Genomic DNA, 17,317 nt, shown 5'->3' on the forward strand with positions numbered 1-17,317 from the left:
TTAATGTCAGACTGTGACTCCCAAAGAGGAATTTATCCCTTAAAAGAACAGGTAGTAAAGGTAGGTGGGGCTTTGCCATCCCCTGAAGAAATGCATTTCTCTACTGACTGCAGAGGAAACCTGAATGATGGCTTAGGTGGAGGCTCCACTTTCAAATACCTGAAGGTAAAAAGCTGCATTATTTAGCGGCTGCATTATTCATTGAATCTGTGAAATTTTACCTCACCTCCCTTGTGTTTCTTTGCAGCCCAGATGATGGATAGCAGATGGTCTACCAATCTGTATAAATACCTAATTCATTTTCTAATCTTAAAAGAGCCCTGACTTTACCTTGGGGCAAAGACTTCTTAAGGTTAATTACACATCATGTAAAACTCTTTCAAAACCTTATTTAAGTTAGATGTCTTTCAATTTCCCAAAGTACCTTCTCCTTCCGTGATGAGAAAGCATTGTTCACATTATCTTCTATATTCCTGTGGTATTTCCAGACTAATACTTAAAAAAAAAAAAAAGTTGCTAAAATTAGCTACTTATAGCCTTATTTAGATGCTTAAGGAATTTCAAAACCAATTCATCCTAAGCTCAGGAACCCCTTTTGCACTGCCTATCCTTTTAAAACCCCAAGAAATACCTTTTTGTCATGAGGAGACAGAATTGCTGGGATACACATGGACAACCCCAAACAGTTACAGACAATCTGCAACTTATATTACATGAAGTAAATGACTTTCATGTACCTAGATTAGCAATACCATGAAATGTTAAAGCTTTTACTTTTTTTTGCAGCAGGAAAAGTAAGTAAAGAATTTACCTTCACATGAAGATTGGTTCTAAAATGCTGCTGAACAGAGAAAGTCTGTTATAAGAAAGCAGCTATTCAGCTCTCATTTTAAAAGAATAATGGCTTGTCTTCTTATTCTTTGAAAAGAGCTTTTTTTTTTTTTAAATTTAACAAAGTATAGTTTTGAGCAACATTTAGAGTAAACCTAGGCCTTTAATAAAACCCTACATAATTAATTCACTTTACATATAATTTTATACAACTCTTTATGGTTTAACTTTACTTAACTTGAATTTATCACTCTTTTGACAATTCCAAGTATTTCCCCATCTCTATGATAGCAGGAAAAAGCTCAGTAAGCATGTGGACTGATGACTTGGGCCCCAAAATAACTGTTTGAAAAGCAAGGAAAAACACCAAAGTGAGTATATAGGACCTTTAGTAGCTGTTAGGGGCACCATTTGCCAAGGCCATCTCTACAGGTTAATAGATCTTAAAAATCTAAGAACATTTTAGTCTTATGCAAAGTTGTTTATTACATAAAAGCACATATCTGAAGGTGAAAGAGTCCTAAATGAGCGGTCTTACAATTGATTGTGAGCATAAAGTCATAAAGAATAAAATATTACAATAAACAACAGTTTTGACACCGAATTCAACACAGCATCTCAGCTTCAGAGTAAAACAACCTCCAGCTCCTGACCCCAGGTAGGGTTCTCGGCCACAGGGTCTCAATGACAGTAAGGGGGCCCTGAGATCACGAACCCCAAGCAGGGTTCCCGGCCGCGGGGTTACAGTGGCAGGAAGGGGTCCTGAGATCACAAATCCCAAAGAGGGTTCCCGGCCTCAGAGTCGCAGTGGCAGGAAGGGGTCCCAGGGTCCCAAACCCACTCAGAGTCCCCAGCAGCCCCGAACAGAGTTCCAGGGCAAGCGCCACAAGGGGAGAAGGAAGGTGACCCCGGGGCCCTGATCCCAAGTGACAAAGACTACAATAGATGGTACCTTTAGAATCCCATTTTGGCTCCCTGGCAGGGCTCCTTCCCAAGGCTGCAGAAGGTGGAGGTTGGATCGATAGATCAGATTGATCGATTGACACCTCCACTTCCAACCCAGAGGCTTTTTATCTATATGTTACAAATGCATATTCATGCCTTTATCTACACACTGCCCAATCTAGGTGCAATTCTTAAAGTTCATAAAACTATGAAAAACTATGAAAAGCAGTATCAAAAACCTACGCATATAGCATATCTATTAGTGTAAAATCTCTATCTTAGTGTACGTCAAAAACTTTATCTTATTTGCATAAAATTTATACCAAAAATTATAAACAGTACTCTATTTTTGTTATGTCTAAACTATATCACTAAGCTTGAAGCTCTTTACTTTTACACTAGCAATTAGGCACTTAGGGTATGTGAAGCTTAAAGCTGAAGCTTAAATCTCTACTTTATGTGTGCGTGGCTTTATATATTTTAATTTTTCTAAAGGTTTTAATTCAACTCCTGTACTTCTCACTCTCTGCAGAGGATCCATGGAAACATGGACTCCAACAGTGATGAAACCCAAATAAAAACAGGTGGATAATGTGCCCCCTCAAAAGCATTCAGAAAACCCCATGGAATTAATTTTAACATGGTGCAAATAAAGCAGAGAAGCAGATGTTTCCTGCAGGCAAGCAGGAGGGAAACATAAAATAGTGCTATTGTGTCTCTCCGCTGCCTGCTGATATGAAGAAGAAGGGATATTTTGCTTTTCCTTTTTTTTTTAACTTCAAGGATTAGAAAAAATTGATTTATTGAAGGAGCTGGAAAGTCCAGCACACCCCTCATAAAGCAAATGGGTTCATCGTTAATTAGTGAAGGAGCATCTTCATGGCAAGAAAAATCAATAGCAAGCAATAAAAGAGTGCTTAAAGGATTTTGCCTTTGCATTACATGACCAAGTTACCACCTTGATGGCATGAAGCCAAATGGCTTCCTAATCTTCTTCCTTAGGCTGCTGGTGTTCATCCCCCCGACTTCCAGTCATCCTTTACCAGTCTCATCTTCTGGCTCCCGTACGGTCTTTGACAGTAGGTGGTCAGTCCCCTCAATACATCTGTAACCATCTCAGGCGTCAGTGAGCCTGCCACAGCTTCATTTGCAGGAGAAACTCCTGCCTTTACATGCCTTGGAGATCTGTAAAGGTTGGTGCTCTACCACCTGGCATAAGGGTAATTTTATATATACTGAAAGTCACAGCCACTTTTGATTTCCACCAGTAGATCTGCAAATATTATTCAGACAAATGAGGCCAAACCTTCCTTGGCCCTATGTGATGCCTAAGCCTATGATTTGGGGCAACGAGTGGCTGGACTTTTCTACCAAAGGCAAAGCATCATCCCTTTCTGCTCAACTCACACAGGGAAGTCATGTCCTGCTTTCTCAGATTTGTCCTTAATTATTGCAATTGGAAAGAGCAATTCTGTTAAGTTCCTCTCATTTTCTGTAAGTAATTAATTACCCTCAGAATTGCTTACCCTGTTTGTTTCCTTCCTCCTACCTTTGCAAAGGCATGGCACAATTATTCAAGCCACACTGATGTGTAACCACATATCTAATTGTTTCCACACTATATGGATTCAGCAAAGCCTTTAGACACATTTGTATTATCCAAATAGCACCAGCAGGGCTTGCTGACAAAGTGCTTAAAATGTATGGCCTTTTAAAACAATAATCATGATTTATGGGTTCACAGAAAGATTGTAGGCATTTAATATCTTCCAGGACACTCTCTCAAATCAATAACCACTGATTGATTTTGTTTTCTTAGATTCAGAAAGGACGACACCTGTCAGTGGGAAGATTAGTGCTTTACAATCACCATTCAACATTAACACAACAGTCACAAAAACATAGGTAAACAACCAAAACCCCAAACCAAAACAATCAGATATCAACCAAACTCTCCTGTGAAAAACTCAAACAGCAGCAGCTTGCAACAAATGAAATCAGATGCTGCCATCAATATCTCTGGGGGAAAAAGGCATGCAGACAAAAGGGCAGTCTCAGATGTTTTTCCAGCACTGGCAGGGCTTCTGCCTCTGAGGTGCTCGCAAACTTGGCCCTCAGGCAAAATATAAATGTGCCATACCTTTTCTTGGTAGGAAGCTTGTAAATAATTCATTTTGTGCCAACTCCAAGTGGTTTTTCTGAGTTTATTTTAGGCTGCCTGATCAAGTTTGTTCATACAGAGATGCAGATGAAGGCTATATAGGAGTAGCAATGAGTTAGACAGGGGACTTAAAAGCATGGTGCTTTCTTATACAGGATCCAGGGAGATCCGAGGCAACTCTTGGCTTGTTCAGCCTGATAAAGAGGAGGCTGAGGGGAGACCTCACAACTGCAGTTTCAGCTTCCTCAGGAGGGGAAGAGGAGAGGTAGACACTCTCTTCTCTGTGGTGACCAGTGGCAGGACCAAAGGAAATGGCCAGAAATTGTCAGGGAAGGTTTAGATTAGATATCAGAAAAGGGTTCTTAATCCAGATGTCACAATCCGCTTAATACACAAGCAGGAGTCGTGATAGGTTTGTGTGATCTCAGAGTGCAAAAAGTACTCAAGGGGACAATAGTTTAATCACATAAAAAATGCACCTTTATTGAGTGCCAACACTTGCAATAGAGGGAATGAGAAAGGAAAAAATAGGATACAGAGCGAGGAAAGAGGGGCAGGAGGATATAGCTACCAATGGCAGAGTGACGTCCTCATGGTGTGGCGTCTGGCCAATGGATCCGTCTTCTTTCCGTGGGGGAGATCTCAGAGTCAGTAAAGTTGTGGGGGCTTCTCATAGTCTTTTTCAAGGTGACAGGCAGTTCGCCAAGAGGTGAGGAGAAATCTGGGGTCCATTGAGGGAACAGGTACGGGTATGATCAGTACAGCAAAGGTACAGGACAGACCAGTCCAGCAGGGAGCACGGTCAGTCCACCGTGAAGTCCCATTGTTTCACGTGTACCAGTTCTTGGTCACATCTGCGGGTGAAACCTGGCAGACACCCCACCTCAGTCTGGGCCAGAACTCCTGTGTTGAGGGGGTCCTTCAGTCTCTGTCTTTATGACGGTTGTGAGGCAGATGAAACTTCGGACTGTCCCTTACACCAGAGACTGTTTGGGCACTGGAACAGGCTCCCCAGGGGAAGTGGTCACAGCACCAACCCTGACAGAGCTCAAGAAGCCTTTGGAAAATGCCTTTTGGGTGTTCTGTGTAGAACCAGGAGCTGGACTTCAATGATCTTCAAGATATTCTAAAAATCTATGATTCTATGACCATCAGGCTGTGAAGACATGGTATTCTCTAAAGGCCATATGGAACACATAGATCATGGCCAGAGCTCTGGGATAAATGAAAATGAGGGAAGATGTTTCTAATGCCCAGCTCAGTACTCCATGGCTAATATCTAAACTTTGCAGAGGAGGAGATTTTCCAAAGGAGGAAAAAGCTATTCTTAATTTTCCAAAGTGCCCAGATCATTTGGTTATACTTGCAAAACACTCCTGTTAAGATTTTTGGTGACAGAATTTGCTGTCTGCATGTCCCAAGCACTGTTTAAACACACTTCTCATCCAAGTTTATCCAGACCCAAACACTGGCTTGGGAGACCTTTTGGCTCATTAGGATCAGATTATCCTCTCCTGGAAAAGGAATCCAAGGATGATTCCTGTCCAGATGCCATCCCTGCAGCTGCTATGCTCTGAGCCTGCTGTCCCCAAAAGTCAGAGGAGGCCAAACATGCTGCATATAGCACAGCTGGGTGGGAAGGAGAGATTTTTCAATACCCTCTTCCTGAACAGCTCACTCAGTTAATCTTTCTATTTTGTTAGTAGGGCTGTATGAAAATCTTTAAAGAGAGCTCATTCTGTACAGGCACTGTTATTTAAGTTATAGGTAATGTCCAGTCAGGACATGGGTGCATGAAAACTTCCTCTCCACGCCTGCTGCTCCTAATAGGGAGTGCTCATGTTGCCAGACTCTCAGCCCTTACTTCATAAATCCGAGAACTCTGAAGGAATGAACCCTTTGCACCTGGATGCTGTGCTGGGCAAGCTCCCAAGAGCTGGACACCCTCATTGTACTTGTGTCCTCCCTCTGCACTCCCAAGCAACCACAAACTCAGAGGTAATGAAGGATTAAACTGTTGTTGTTCTCCAAGTCCAGTCCCCTGGGTGAACCCAATGCAGTATTCAGTTCCAGACCTTTTGTCATCACAAACTATTTCCAGGTTGTAGCATTTTATGATTAAACAAGGAAGATCTGGAAACCACTAGAGGATCTTAAATCTCCATAGAAAAAACTGGAATAATCCTTATTGTCTCCCACTTTGTTTTGTATCTAAAATGGCTAGAAAAAAGCACAAAGTTATCTTCCATTAGTAAAAGCATACCTGCTACAAATTATTGTTCTTCAGTGGTAATGTAAGCTCTTCATATCAAAGGCGAAAAAAAAAAATCTTGCATTTTCAGAAGTCTAACTCATTCCCCACAGCACCAAACCCAGGATGTTTACTTTTTTCTGCATTTCAATCAGCTGAGTAAATAAAACTAAACTGGTAAACTCTGCTCCTGCCAGCACAATACCACTATGTTGAATCAAAGATTTAATTTAAACACTTCTGCAGATGATTTTTGGAAGTTCTATTTAACCTTTGTTTTAAATTTTCTACCTAACTCAGGATTTTTTTATGACTTAAGCAAACCCACAGGACTGAAACAACAAGCTAATCTGGGGGCTGGAATTAGTCATGTCTCTAAATAAAATACATATGTTGAAGCACGAAAATGAGCAGATAATCACTTACACCCATACAACATATGGGGAGAGCGGGCTATGGCAACAGTTTTAAAAGATGCATATCTTCAAAAGGGGCTTCTCAGTTTTGTGCCTGGTGCTCCCCATCCTTCACCTCCCACAACCTGGGCCAGACTCTGAAAGAGCCCAGACTGGGCTTTGCAAGGTTTTATATAGTAATAATCAAGGTTAAACCTTTATGTTTGGCTCCTACTTTTGGCTGTTAAGTTGTGCATTCTTAGATTTATTTCTTGCAAGTCAAGAGACTTCTATGGGGAAAAAAAAAAAAAAAAACAAAATAGAGGAGTACGTTGTGAGTTTTGTTTCCACTCAGAAACTTGAGAGAACATATACATTTTTTCTTAGTCATTACATCAGGGCTGTGTGCCTTTAGCCATGGACCATTTGAAACTTCCATGGCAGCCATCAAGCTGAGAAGGGCTCCTTTGGTCATTTGAGGATTGATTTCTGAAGGCTGCAATATGCAGGACATTTCTGCTTCATCCCTGTTAATGGGATTTCAGCATGTGTTCTTGTGAATCCAGTCACAATGCCTAAAAACATTATCTCCTGTGTGCTCAGAATAAATACATGCTTTTCTAGGGAATTTCATGGTTTTGATATAGTGCTTATTTGTTCATTGTGGAAGATAGGATGCGAGCAGGTTTCCACAAGAGGAAGAAAATTGCAGCAGAACTACTGTGATTAATGCCAGGATTAAACTATCTCAAGGTCCCTAATTAATAGTGCCTCTTTAGCAACAAAAGATGCTCCCAGTTAAGACCCTGGGCCTTCCTGTCTGAAGGAAAGAAAATTAAATTTCCAGGATGACTTTCAGATGAGTTTCTACTGCACTAAATGAGTTTTTCCAACAAATGCAGGACTACAGCCTCATACACTCCTCTTTGAAGGGGTCCCCACATGTAGTGCTTTCTAAAGAGCATCCAGGTGGCCTATGGCATAACCCAAACTATACCCTGACTAAAACAATAACACAATAACATGGGACAAAAAGGGAAACAAACTGGCAAAGCCCTTTGCCTCTTGCCTTCTTTCTCATGCGTCTGTAACTCCTCTTGGCAGCTACAGCTGACGTTTTGCTCTTCCAAAGTAAATAAAATAAAATCTTGTTGTCACATACTACAGCACAGAAGAATGTCAGGAAGTCTGGTCTGGCCTGGGGAAACACTAACAGACTCAACCACAGCCAGGCAGCATCAGGGAGAGAAGGGATGGATGCCTGTGGGAACTTCAAAGGAAAGGTTATGTCTGTAAGGAAAAAGATGGCTTCTGGTCTCTGCTGAGAGATCCTCTCCCCTCCAGCCATTTGGAAAAGTCCACTGTAACTTTAGGTGCAGCAGCTGCTTGGCCCCCATTGGTGAGCCCTCTTAATCTACTAGTAGAACTTCCCTTTTGTTAGCTAAATGACTGCTCTCCCCTCATAATTTTCCAGCAGTTTTCCATGTTGTTAACTAATGAGCCCCACACAGTGCGCAATGAGAGCTTGCAGCAAAGACAAGAGCTCAGATTTCACTAGATATCCTCAAGAGCGCATCTGGATTACCATCAGTGTAGCTCCTCTCTTTTTCCCTTTACTATAACCACGATGATTTGAATGAGCAGTATTTAAACGGCTGCAGAACAAGCACTGCACTGCCATGTAGTGCAAAGGCACTTGAGGAGGGGCTTTGTCTGAAACCCTGTTTTGCAGAGAATGGTGGTTAAGCATCTGGAAACGTGGATGGTTTGTTGTGCTGCAGCATCTAGCATGGGTTGGATGGAAACCTGGTGTGCAAGCTGCCACAGTACATGCCTGACCACGTGGAAAGGAGTTGATGGATGGAAAACGGAAGAACCGTGCTGGACTATTCACATATAATGTATTTTCCGTTGTCACATAAGGCTTCGTACAGGAATTTGAATATGAAAAAGATTCAGTGTAGTCTTGTCTGCGACAGTCTGAGACATTTTGCACATCTAACATCTTCCCGGCACAATGGAAAAGCACAAAGGAGAGACTCTGATCCGCTCAGCTCCAGAAATCACTCCAAACAGCAGCAACCTCTGGTAAAACACCCTCACAGCTGCTCTAAAGAATTCCAGCTGGTAACGCATCCTCATGAGGAGCCATCTGCTAGCAAGAGTGCATCAATACTGTGCTGATATGCCTACAGTCTCCACCTCACAGGCTACAGGTGCAAGCAGCACAGCAGGCTTTCGCCATCCAAAAAGCTTATGTAGCCCGTGGCTTGAAAGAAGTGCCTTCCCTGCAAGCTCGTAAGGCTGGGAGAATCAATCTTCCAAAATAACGCCTTCCTAGGTACATTTGTTGACAGTAAATTAGTTTTTGCTCAAGAGCCTTTTTGTGCACCCTTTGCATTCCAGTTTTAGCTTCAGATGGGCCAGAAGTGCGATATGTGTGATGTGGGCAGAGCTAAGGACTAAACAATGCTCCTCTCTACCCATCTCTGCTCACATGTGTTTGCCAACAATCCACACACAGATGAAAGAGCAATGGCCACAGTGGACATCAAACACCCAGAAAACACCATTGTAAAAGGCTGGGAAGGAAAATCCCCTCCCAGCCTGTGTTTGGGGAGGCATGCTGACAAGCTATATATACCACCCAAGAGGCAGCTGTTTGGGTACTCTGGTCTGTGCCACTTCCCACTAAAGAGATCTTTAAAGGGCAGGAGAGATCCCCACTCAGGATGAATCCTTATAATTTCTGTGTAAATATACTGAAGGAAGACATCAAACAGAACTTTTTCATAAGGGCCTAGGTAAAAGCATGCCACTTTTGGGGATGGTACCTCTTATGAAAATGGAAGCCAATGTCTTCCTGGCATCAGTGGCAGGCACACAAACTCTTGCAGCTCTGAACAACATATCCCACACACACAGGTTCACATCTTTTCCTGGCTACGTGCCTCAAAAGCAGGACTAGAACATGAATTCTGCTGCTGCAGTGGGTACAACCCACTGAATCAGCTCAGTACCAACCTGTCATAGGGAGGATGCCACTAGCACAGGGGGAAGGACCCAGATATGTGGTTACCCTACTTCCCTCTTGAAAGTGCTGGGCTAAGCCAGAAAAGTTAACAAGGACAAAAATAAACCAGCTCTGTACTCATCAAATCTCTTGCTGGGTAACCCCTGGGTAACCAGTGTCCCACCGCAGGAATGTCAGAATCTCCCATGCTGGCACAATAATCCAGGGACTGTTCCTGAAGGTTAGGGAAGTTTATTTATAAACTTTGCACAGTACCTAGAAATCTATCAGCCACACAACATCTGGTTCAGGCACTGCCCTTTGAATGGCTTTTCTGTTGGTGCAATAATTAAAGGTATCCCAGGTGACACCTGATCCCCTATCAAGTTCATTAATTTAAGTGGAGTTATTTGGCTCTCTATTTTCTATACATCATAATGCATTTCTAACCTTTAAAGTGACATAGGCAAGGACCAGATTGAAGGGGCGCTTATTAACAGCCTATTAAAATATTTTATGGCCTTTATTTTTACGTTACCATAGGGAATCAAGTATTTTGTTGTTGTTAAACAGGCTCAGGATTTATGTTGCGAGAGCATCACCACAGCCTAACACAGAGTAATGCTAGGAAATGAGTTGTGAGAACAAACTCTCATTCAGCTCTCCATGTGCTGTAAAGCTGTCACATGCAGATGGCAGCAAGGGGCCCTCCAATGCAGGCCCTTGGTTTGGTTTGTTTTATTAAATATAAACTGATACAACAAGATGCAAGGCTCTGGGACCTGTGTGCCTTTTTGCTAACCCTGTAGACCCATGGAGGGAAGCTCAGAAAGGATCTTTGTTGTCCCCTGTGAAATAATACATTCAGTGGCTTTTTATTCCAGAGCTGCTGTAACACATCCCTGTTTTGCATCTAACTTAGAGCCAGTGACTGTGCAGGAAGACCATGATCTTACCTGCAACAAGACTATGATTGTATCTAGAAGACAACTATGATCTTACTGAAAAATTTTCTAGAGATTGCAAGTCCCTCACTTCCCTAAGAAACCTCCCTCCAAGGTGAATTCCCCTGTCTGTTAAAAATCTGCACTTCCTCCTAACTCAAGAACATCCAACACTGAGACAACACATCTTGAATTTAGAGACTTAATGATGTCCTGCTTAGGTGTTCAGACTACAATCAAGGCTGTTCTGAAATGCTTGGTTTGATAAACTTCCTAGGGTGAGCCTGGCATTTTCCCGAGTTTATTTTATGTTGCTCTTTTTTCTCAAGCATTGTCATGGTTGAGGGGGAATGAGTTTTCCAGGAAGTTGTGGGCAAACCAATCAGTGGTTAGGTTTTATGCTGGCACCTGGAGTAGCCACTGAGAGGTTGGACATGCCTCTGAGAACACAAGGAGTTAAAAGCAAGGACTTCAGAGGGACTGTCCCTCTTTTTGTTTTCGGTTGCGAGGTGAGCACACATCTCTCCCCTTCCCCCCAGCTCGCAGGGCTGAGTGGGGGAGGGGAGGGGAAAAGCCATGCGGAGCCTCTTCAAGATGGAAGGGTGGAGGACTGTGGAGGTGCCCTCCGTCCCCGCTTCCCCCCCAGGAGAGAGACTGCCACTTTGGAGCTTCGGAATTGATATTGGTGGCAGCCGGCAGTGAAGAAAGAGCGGAGGGGGGGGGGGGGGGAAGAAAAGTTCCCAGCTGTGTAGAGATGTGCCGAGCTTGCAACCCTGCTGGGAGTCAAGAACTGTTAACTCTTTCTTGGCAGAAGAAAACTTTTCTAGACATTGATTCTCATGGCTAGTGGTTTGTAAGAAGAGAGAGAGAGACAGCCTGGGACTGAGATGACAAAGGAAGATGAAAAGAATCCCAGATGGGAAGAGGTGAAGAAGAGTGGCTTTTGGGCTGGACTTTTCTTGCATAATGTTAGCCATAGACTGAACTTGAGTCTCTTTGAACATAAACTGCATTTGGGTGGATGCAGCCGGCTTGACTTTGCTGCAGTGACTGGCACTGTAAGAGTGGAGGAAACAGAGAAGAGAGGAAGAGGGTGTGGTGGCACCCTCTGCCCTCAGGGAAGATCTCTGTTCTTGGAAACCCTTGGCCCCAGGGAGAAGATGGGGAGAGCCCAGCATGCAAGCATCTTTAAAAGAGCCCTATATGCAGCTTTGGCCCATGGACAGTGGTAAGAGCACTGGACATGGAAAAGAGAGTGTCACCACGGCAGACTTCTCCGGGCAGTGCCATGGGTGACATGGAAACCCATAAGGGGTGGACCTGTGTTTTCTGGGGGGCAGTCTATGGTGCGAGAGAGACACCTCTCTCCCTTGCTGAATTGAAGATTAGGTTTTTTTGAGTGGTGATTGTTTGATTCAGAACCCAAGGTTTTGGTTTATGGAGGGTAACGTGTAAGGGGTGGAAATTGGGGGAGGAGAAGAAATGTTCTGGGAAGTTTTCATTTCTGTTTTTGTGTGTTTAGGTGGTTTTTTTTCCTTTTCTATTTCTGTTCTTATATAGTTTAATAAAGTTTTTTTCTGTTTTCAAGTTTTGGGCCTGCTCTGCTCTGTTCTTGATCACATCCCACAGTAGTTGTTAGGAAAAACATATATTATGGGTGCATTAGCATCTGGCCAGTGCCAACCCATGACAAGCATAAAAAGTAATTTGTAATGAACCAATACATTTGGAAGAATATCAGCAACATACTTGAAAGTATTTTAATTGCTTGTGTTTTCAAAACATTTTAATGAAGTCAAACCAGGAACAGACACTCATCTGCCAAAGAAACTATAAAATATTTTACAATGACATTATAATTGATGCAACTGGTTATATAAATCCCTGGTGTTAGGCATTTTAAACAAAGATACTAGAGATTAGCTTAAGAAGATTATTCAGTAGGCATTTATTATTTCTGCTTTAACTATAAGGGTTTTGGTGCTTTTTTCTTCCCAGTTTTTAATTTAAATATCATAATGTAAGATGATTTTGTGTCGGTAACCTTAGAGAGACTGTTCTCAGCAAGCAATCCCATACCACTAATGCATGCAAGTAGTCATATTAATAAATGATATTAAATATGCCATGCCTTTAATGCCTCGTCCAAGACCAAATGACAGACTATCTTTCTGGGATCAATCCTAGACATCCAGGAGGGATTGGTCCTCTAATTTCATTTTATAGCAGAGCAATAGCAGGAGAAATTAAAGCTCCCTGCAGAGGGGACTCCCCACACCCTGGGCGAACGAGGGCTCTGAGGGTTTCTGAGCTCACTGGGGTCTCCTGCATTTGTGCAGACTCCAGTCCCCTTTCCTCCCAACCCTCGAGGGAGAAGCTGCACCTAAGAAGCAAAAACTTCACCCAAAGGACCATGCCAGGTCATGGCACACCAGTGGCACTGCAAGCTCTGCCTGCTGAGAAAGTTTTTGGGGTGGCCCTGACCTGGTTTAAATCAAAGCTGTATCTGCAAGAATGGCTCAGCAGTAAGAACAACAGCCTTGCTGAGAGCTGCCTTGCAACTGTGCAATTCAGAAATCTTCTAATGAGCTCCCCTTATGCCTCTTCTTACTCTCCTACCACAAAAGAGAACTCACTCCAAGCCATGTTGCACCATGCTCTCCTTTCCTGAGTGAGCAGTAAAGCACTGACCCCCAACAATTTCCTCCTCCTGAAGCTCATTAGATGGTTTTATTAATTAGCAGGCTCCTAATCTTATCATGCACTGCACCTGAAATCTCGCTTGTGTTTTTGAAGAGAGTAATTAAAGCCAGAGGTAGTTGAATAAACAGGCACTGACAGAGACTAATACTCTAGCAATATAATGAAGCAGCTTGCTAGACACTAAGATGCCCAGGCTCAGATGTTAGCCCAGTACAAGGGCAAACAAAACATGCTTTGGCTGGCGAGCACATCCACCCACTGATGTGGGCACCCCCAGGCAAATCCTCAATAACTTCGCTGAAAGCAATCAGACACTGGGGGAGAATTTGGGTCATACAATCTGCCAGGGGCCAAAACAAACAGCAAAGAAGTAAGGCAGCCACCCTCAGAGCACACAGAAGTAGTAATAATCAACAGTTTCAACACCTTCCCTGTAGAGACTGCAATAATTAGCTGGTAATTATTGGGAACAATTTCCTTTATATAGACTACAAGGTGTCAAGGGTTGGTGCTGGCCAGATGCCAGTGCACCTATGAGTGTATGTTTTTCCCTAAAGAACTACTGTGAGATGTGGTCAAGAACAGAGCAGAGCAGGCTCAAAACTTGAAATAGAAAGAAAACTTTATTACACTACACAAGAACAGAAAATAGGAAAGGAATAAAAAAAAACAAAACCCAAAAACCCAAACACACAAAAAAACCAGAAATGAAAACCTCCCAGAACATTTCTTCTCCTCCTCCAATTTCCACCCCTTACATGCTCAAACTCTTAACACTTACACATCACCTTCCATCTTACTTGCTTAAACCAAAAACCCTGGGTTCCCCAATCAAAGTCATCATCCCTCAAAAAAACCAATCTTCCATTCATCCAGGGAGAGAGGAGTCTCTCTCGCACCATAGACTTCCCACAGGAAACACAGGTCCACCCTCCCGTGTTTCCATGTCACCCATGGCACCACCTGGAGAAGTCTGCCATGGTGACACCCTCCTTTCCATGTCTAGTGCTCTCACCACCGTCCATGGACCAAAACCGCATATAGGGCTCTTTTAAGGATGTTTGGCCAAGTACCAAAAACCAGCCATCTTCTCATATTGGGACTAGCAGTCCCCCCCACATTTACTCCTGGGGCAGAGGGTTTCCAAGAACAGAGATCTTCATCCCTCAAGACAGAGGGTGCCACCACACCCTCTTCCTTTCTTCTCTGTTCGCTCCACTTCCACAGTGGCAAATCACTGCCACAAAGTCTTTGGTTTCGAGCCAAATGCATCTACCCAAATACAGTCTTATATTCAGGAAAATCCAGGTTTAGTCTATGGCTAACATTATGCAAGAAAAGTCCAGCTCAAAAAGCCACTCCTCTTCACTTCTGCCCATCAGGGATTCTTTTCATCTTCCTTTATCATGTCAGTCTCAGGCTGTCTCTCTCTCTTCTGAAACCACCAGCCATGAGAATCAATGTCTGGGAAAAGTTTTCTTCTGCCTCAGAAAGAGTTAAAAGCTCCCGGCAGGGTTGCAGGCTCAGGCACTCGCAGGCTCAGGCACTCCCACACGCACTGGACACCTTCTCCCAGGGGGGGACGGACGGACGGACACGGAAGGCACTTCCACAGTTCTCCACCCCTCCATCCTGGATGGGGCTGGCTCAGCTCTAGTCCCGTTCCTCTCTTCTCCCCCCGGGGCACCGGCCTACCTCAGCCCGGCTGCCTAGCCGCATGGTTTCCCTCCCCCTCCCCCACCTAGCCTTGTAAGCTGGACAGGGGAGGAGGAGAAGATGCTTCTCTCCTGAAACCAGAACCAGAAAGGGAAAGTCCCTCTGGGAGCCCTTGCTTTTAACCCTTTGTGTCCTCAGAGGCGTGTCTAACTCCTCAGTGGCCACTCCAGGTGCCAACATTCAAACCTGACCACTGATTGGTTTGACCACAACTTCCTGGAAAACTCACTTCCCCTCAAACCAAGACAGAAGGTTACCTGTTTCAAGGACAGAAAATGTAGCTTTGCCTCCTTCGTGCAACATTGAATGGAAAATGCCAACAGTGGCAGCCAAATCCCAGTATAATGCTTCATCATCAGCCACTTGGTGTTTTTTAGAAACCATTCTGCAGTGCCAAAGCCCAAGGTATTATCCCTGGTTAGCACTGCTGCTGGCAGAGCTGGTTTCCCTGTTTCGCTCCTCAGAGGAATGAGGGAATAAACAGCAAAAGACAGAAACAGGCAGATAAAAAACCACTTACTTGATATTGTCAAGACATCCAGATTCAGGTTTCAGTATAGCAGTATGATGAAACATTTTATAGAGAGCAATCGCAAGGAAGATGACATTAAGCTGCAATGGAGGGGGAAGGAGAAAAAAAAAAAAAGGATTATGTGACACAGCATAACATGATGGGGAGAAAGTCAGCTCCTTCTTCTGTAACAGATGGGTTACTGTAGGAAATTAGCTCACAGTACAGCTTTATACTGACTGAATCACAGAAAATTTCTAAGCATTTTATGAGGTGACCTGGCCTGTAGATTACAGGACTGGCAATGCCACAGTCTTACCAGAGCTGTAGCACTGCTCATACAAGGCTGGTTCTAACCTCAACTGTCATGCTTCAAACAGCATTATAGAAAATTAGAAATACTTACTGTAAGGGCTTTCCTGTGTTTGAGAGGTGTACAGTTGTGAAAAGTCACTCCAAGCATCTTACATAGTCAGGCCCATTGTAATGAAGCATAAAAGCATCTTTTTCTGTGAATACACCTTTTAAACACATTGTAGCAGGGCAGATGGGCTGGGAAATCACAACTGATGCTTAGCACAATGCAAAGTTGAAAAACAAAAAAACAAAGGGGTTTGATTTGTTCTGTAAAAGATGGGATGATGTTTCCATGCCTCAGTGTTAACAAGGTGGCCAATTCCTGAAAAGGAGTTTCCCAAAAGCCCAGTCTAGTATTTGAGACATAATCAAAAAGGGAAGATATCTTTCTATGAATGAATTACTTAAGGGAAAAAAACACCAAGAGTTGTAGTTCGTGGCATGGCCCCCTTCCTGATGTAGAAGACTGCTGAAATGGCTCCCAAGTTGCAGGAGAAGCAAAAGAAGCAGAGACAATGTCTGCATTGAAGTGAGAGTGCCTAGCTTTCTGTGCTAGCCAAACTGTAGTCAAAACAAAGGATGGTTTATTTAAGCCATATTGTAGTGATTAAAGTATAAGAAAACTCCAGCTGTCTCTAAAGTTGGGTTCTCTACCTTGTTGCTGTGTTAGCTGATATGCTGGCAATGTGCTAAACATGAAGTCGCACAAGTTTCAACTTCTGCTGGTTAGGAATAATCACTTCTTTTCCAGTTTGGACTTTCTTTCCTCCTCCCTCCCCCACTCCCAGATTTCCCCTTTTATTTTTTTTTTTTTTTTTTTTTTTGCATTATCAATGCAGAACTTCACTCTGGAATTCAAAAAGGGTGTAAGCAGTGAGTGGGATCAAAAGTCTGGCACTGCTAAATGTCCAGTGGTAGAAACCAAACTCTGCAAGTCGCCGTTCTGAAGCTCCCTGGTCCATTTTGATCAAGTATTTTGCAATGCCAAGAGCCTCTCATAATGAGGGTCTAATTGCTATGCCAGGTGGGGTCAAAGAAGAACATGCCTTCCTCAAGTTAATCTGTGTAAATTAAAGATAAAGAGAAAAGGGACAGCAAAAGTTTTATTTCTTGACCTGAGAGATGGAGTAGTTAATTAGGAGTTCTTACCGTAATTATCAAGGTCGCTGGTCCTATAAAGCTCCAAATGAAGTAGGTGTCAAGTCGGAGCCAACATCTGTAATGACACACAGGGGAAAGAAGGCATTCAAGGATTGCACCCAGGACATACATCAAGAGTGAGTGAGTGAGTGACAGAGAAGAATGTGAGCTGCAAAACACGCTAGTGGGAGACAGGAAATATTACATTGCTTGTTCATTTAAATGCTCAATTATGTGCCCAGTTTCTGACAGCGCTATTGATGGAGTAAGATAATTATCTCTAGAGGAAGCAGGGAGAAAATGGCACAAGGCCTATTTGCTAAGGCTTTCTGCATCTGTCAGAAAAACTC

At 43.2% G+C, this 17,317-nt stretch overlaps 1 protein-coding gene across 3 annotated transcripts in view; it reads right to left on the reverse strand.

Annotated features, from left to right (window-relative positions):
• Positions 1 to 17,317, reverse strand: part of LOC134563470 (adhesion G protein-coupled receptor L3-like) — a 694,578-nt gene that overhangs the window by 35,328 nt on the left and 641,933 nt on the right. For all 3 annotated transcript variants that reach the window (XM_063421391.1, XM_063421390.1, XM_063421389.1), the window contains 2 exons: positions 16,977 to 17,043; positions 15,480 to 15,571 (listed from right to left, as the gene is read on the reverse strand). In XM_063421391.1, coding sequence (XP_063277461.1) covers positions 15,480 to 15,571; positions 16,977 to 17,043 — 159 coding nt within the window. The remainder of the gene's footprint in view (positions 1 to 15,479; positions 15,572 to 16,976; positions 17,044 to 17,317) is intronic.

This window comes from Prinia subflava, chromosome W, assembly GCF_021018805.1.
Source record: "Prinia subflava isolate CZ2003 ecotype Zambia chromosome W, Cam_Psub_1.2, whole genome shotgun sequence".
Classification (NCBI taxonomy): Eukaryota; Metazoa; Chordata; class Aves; order Passeriformes; family Cisticolidae; genus Prinia; species Prinia subflava.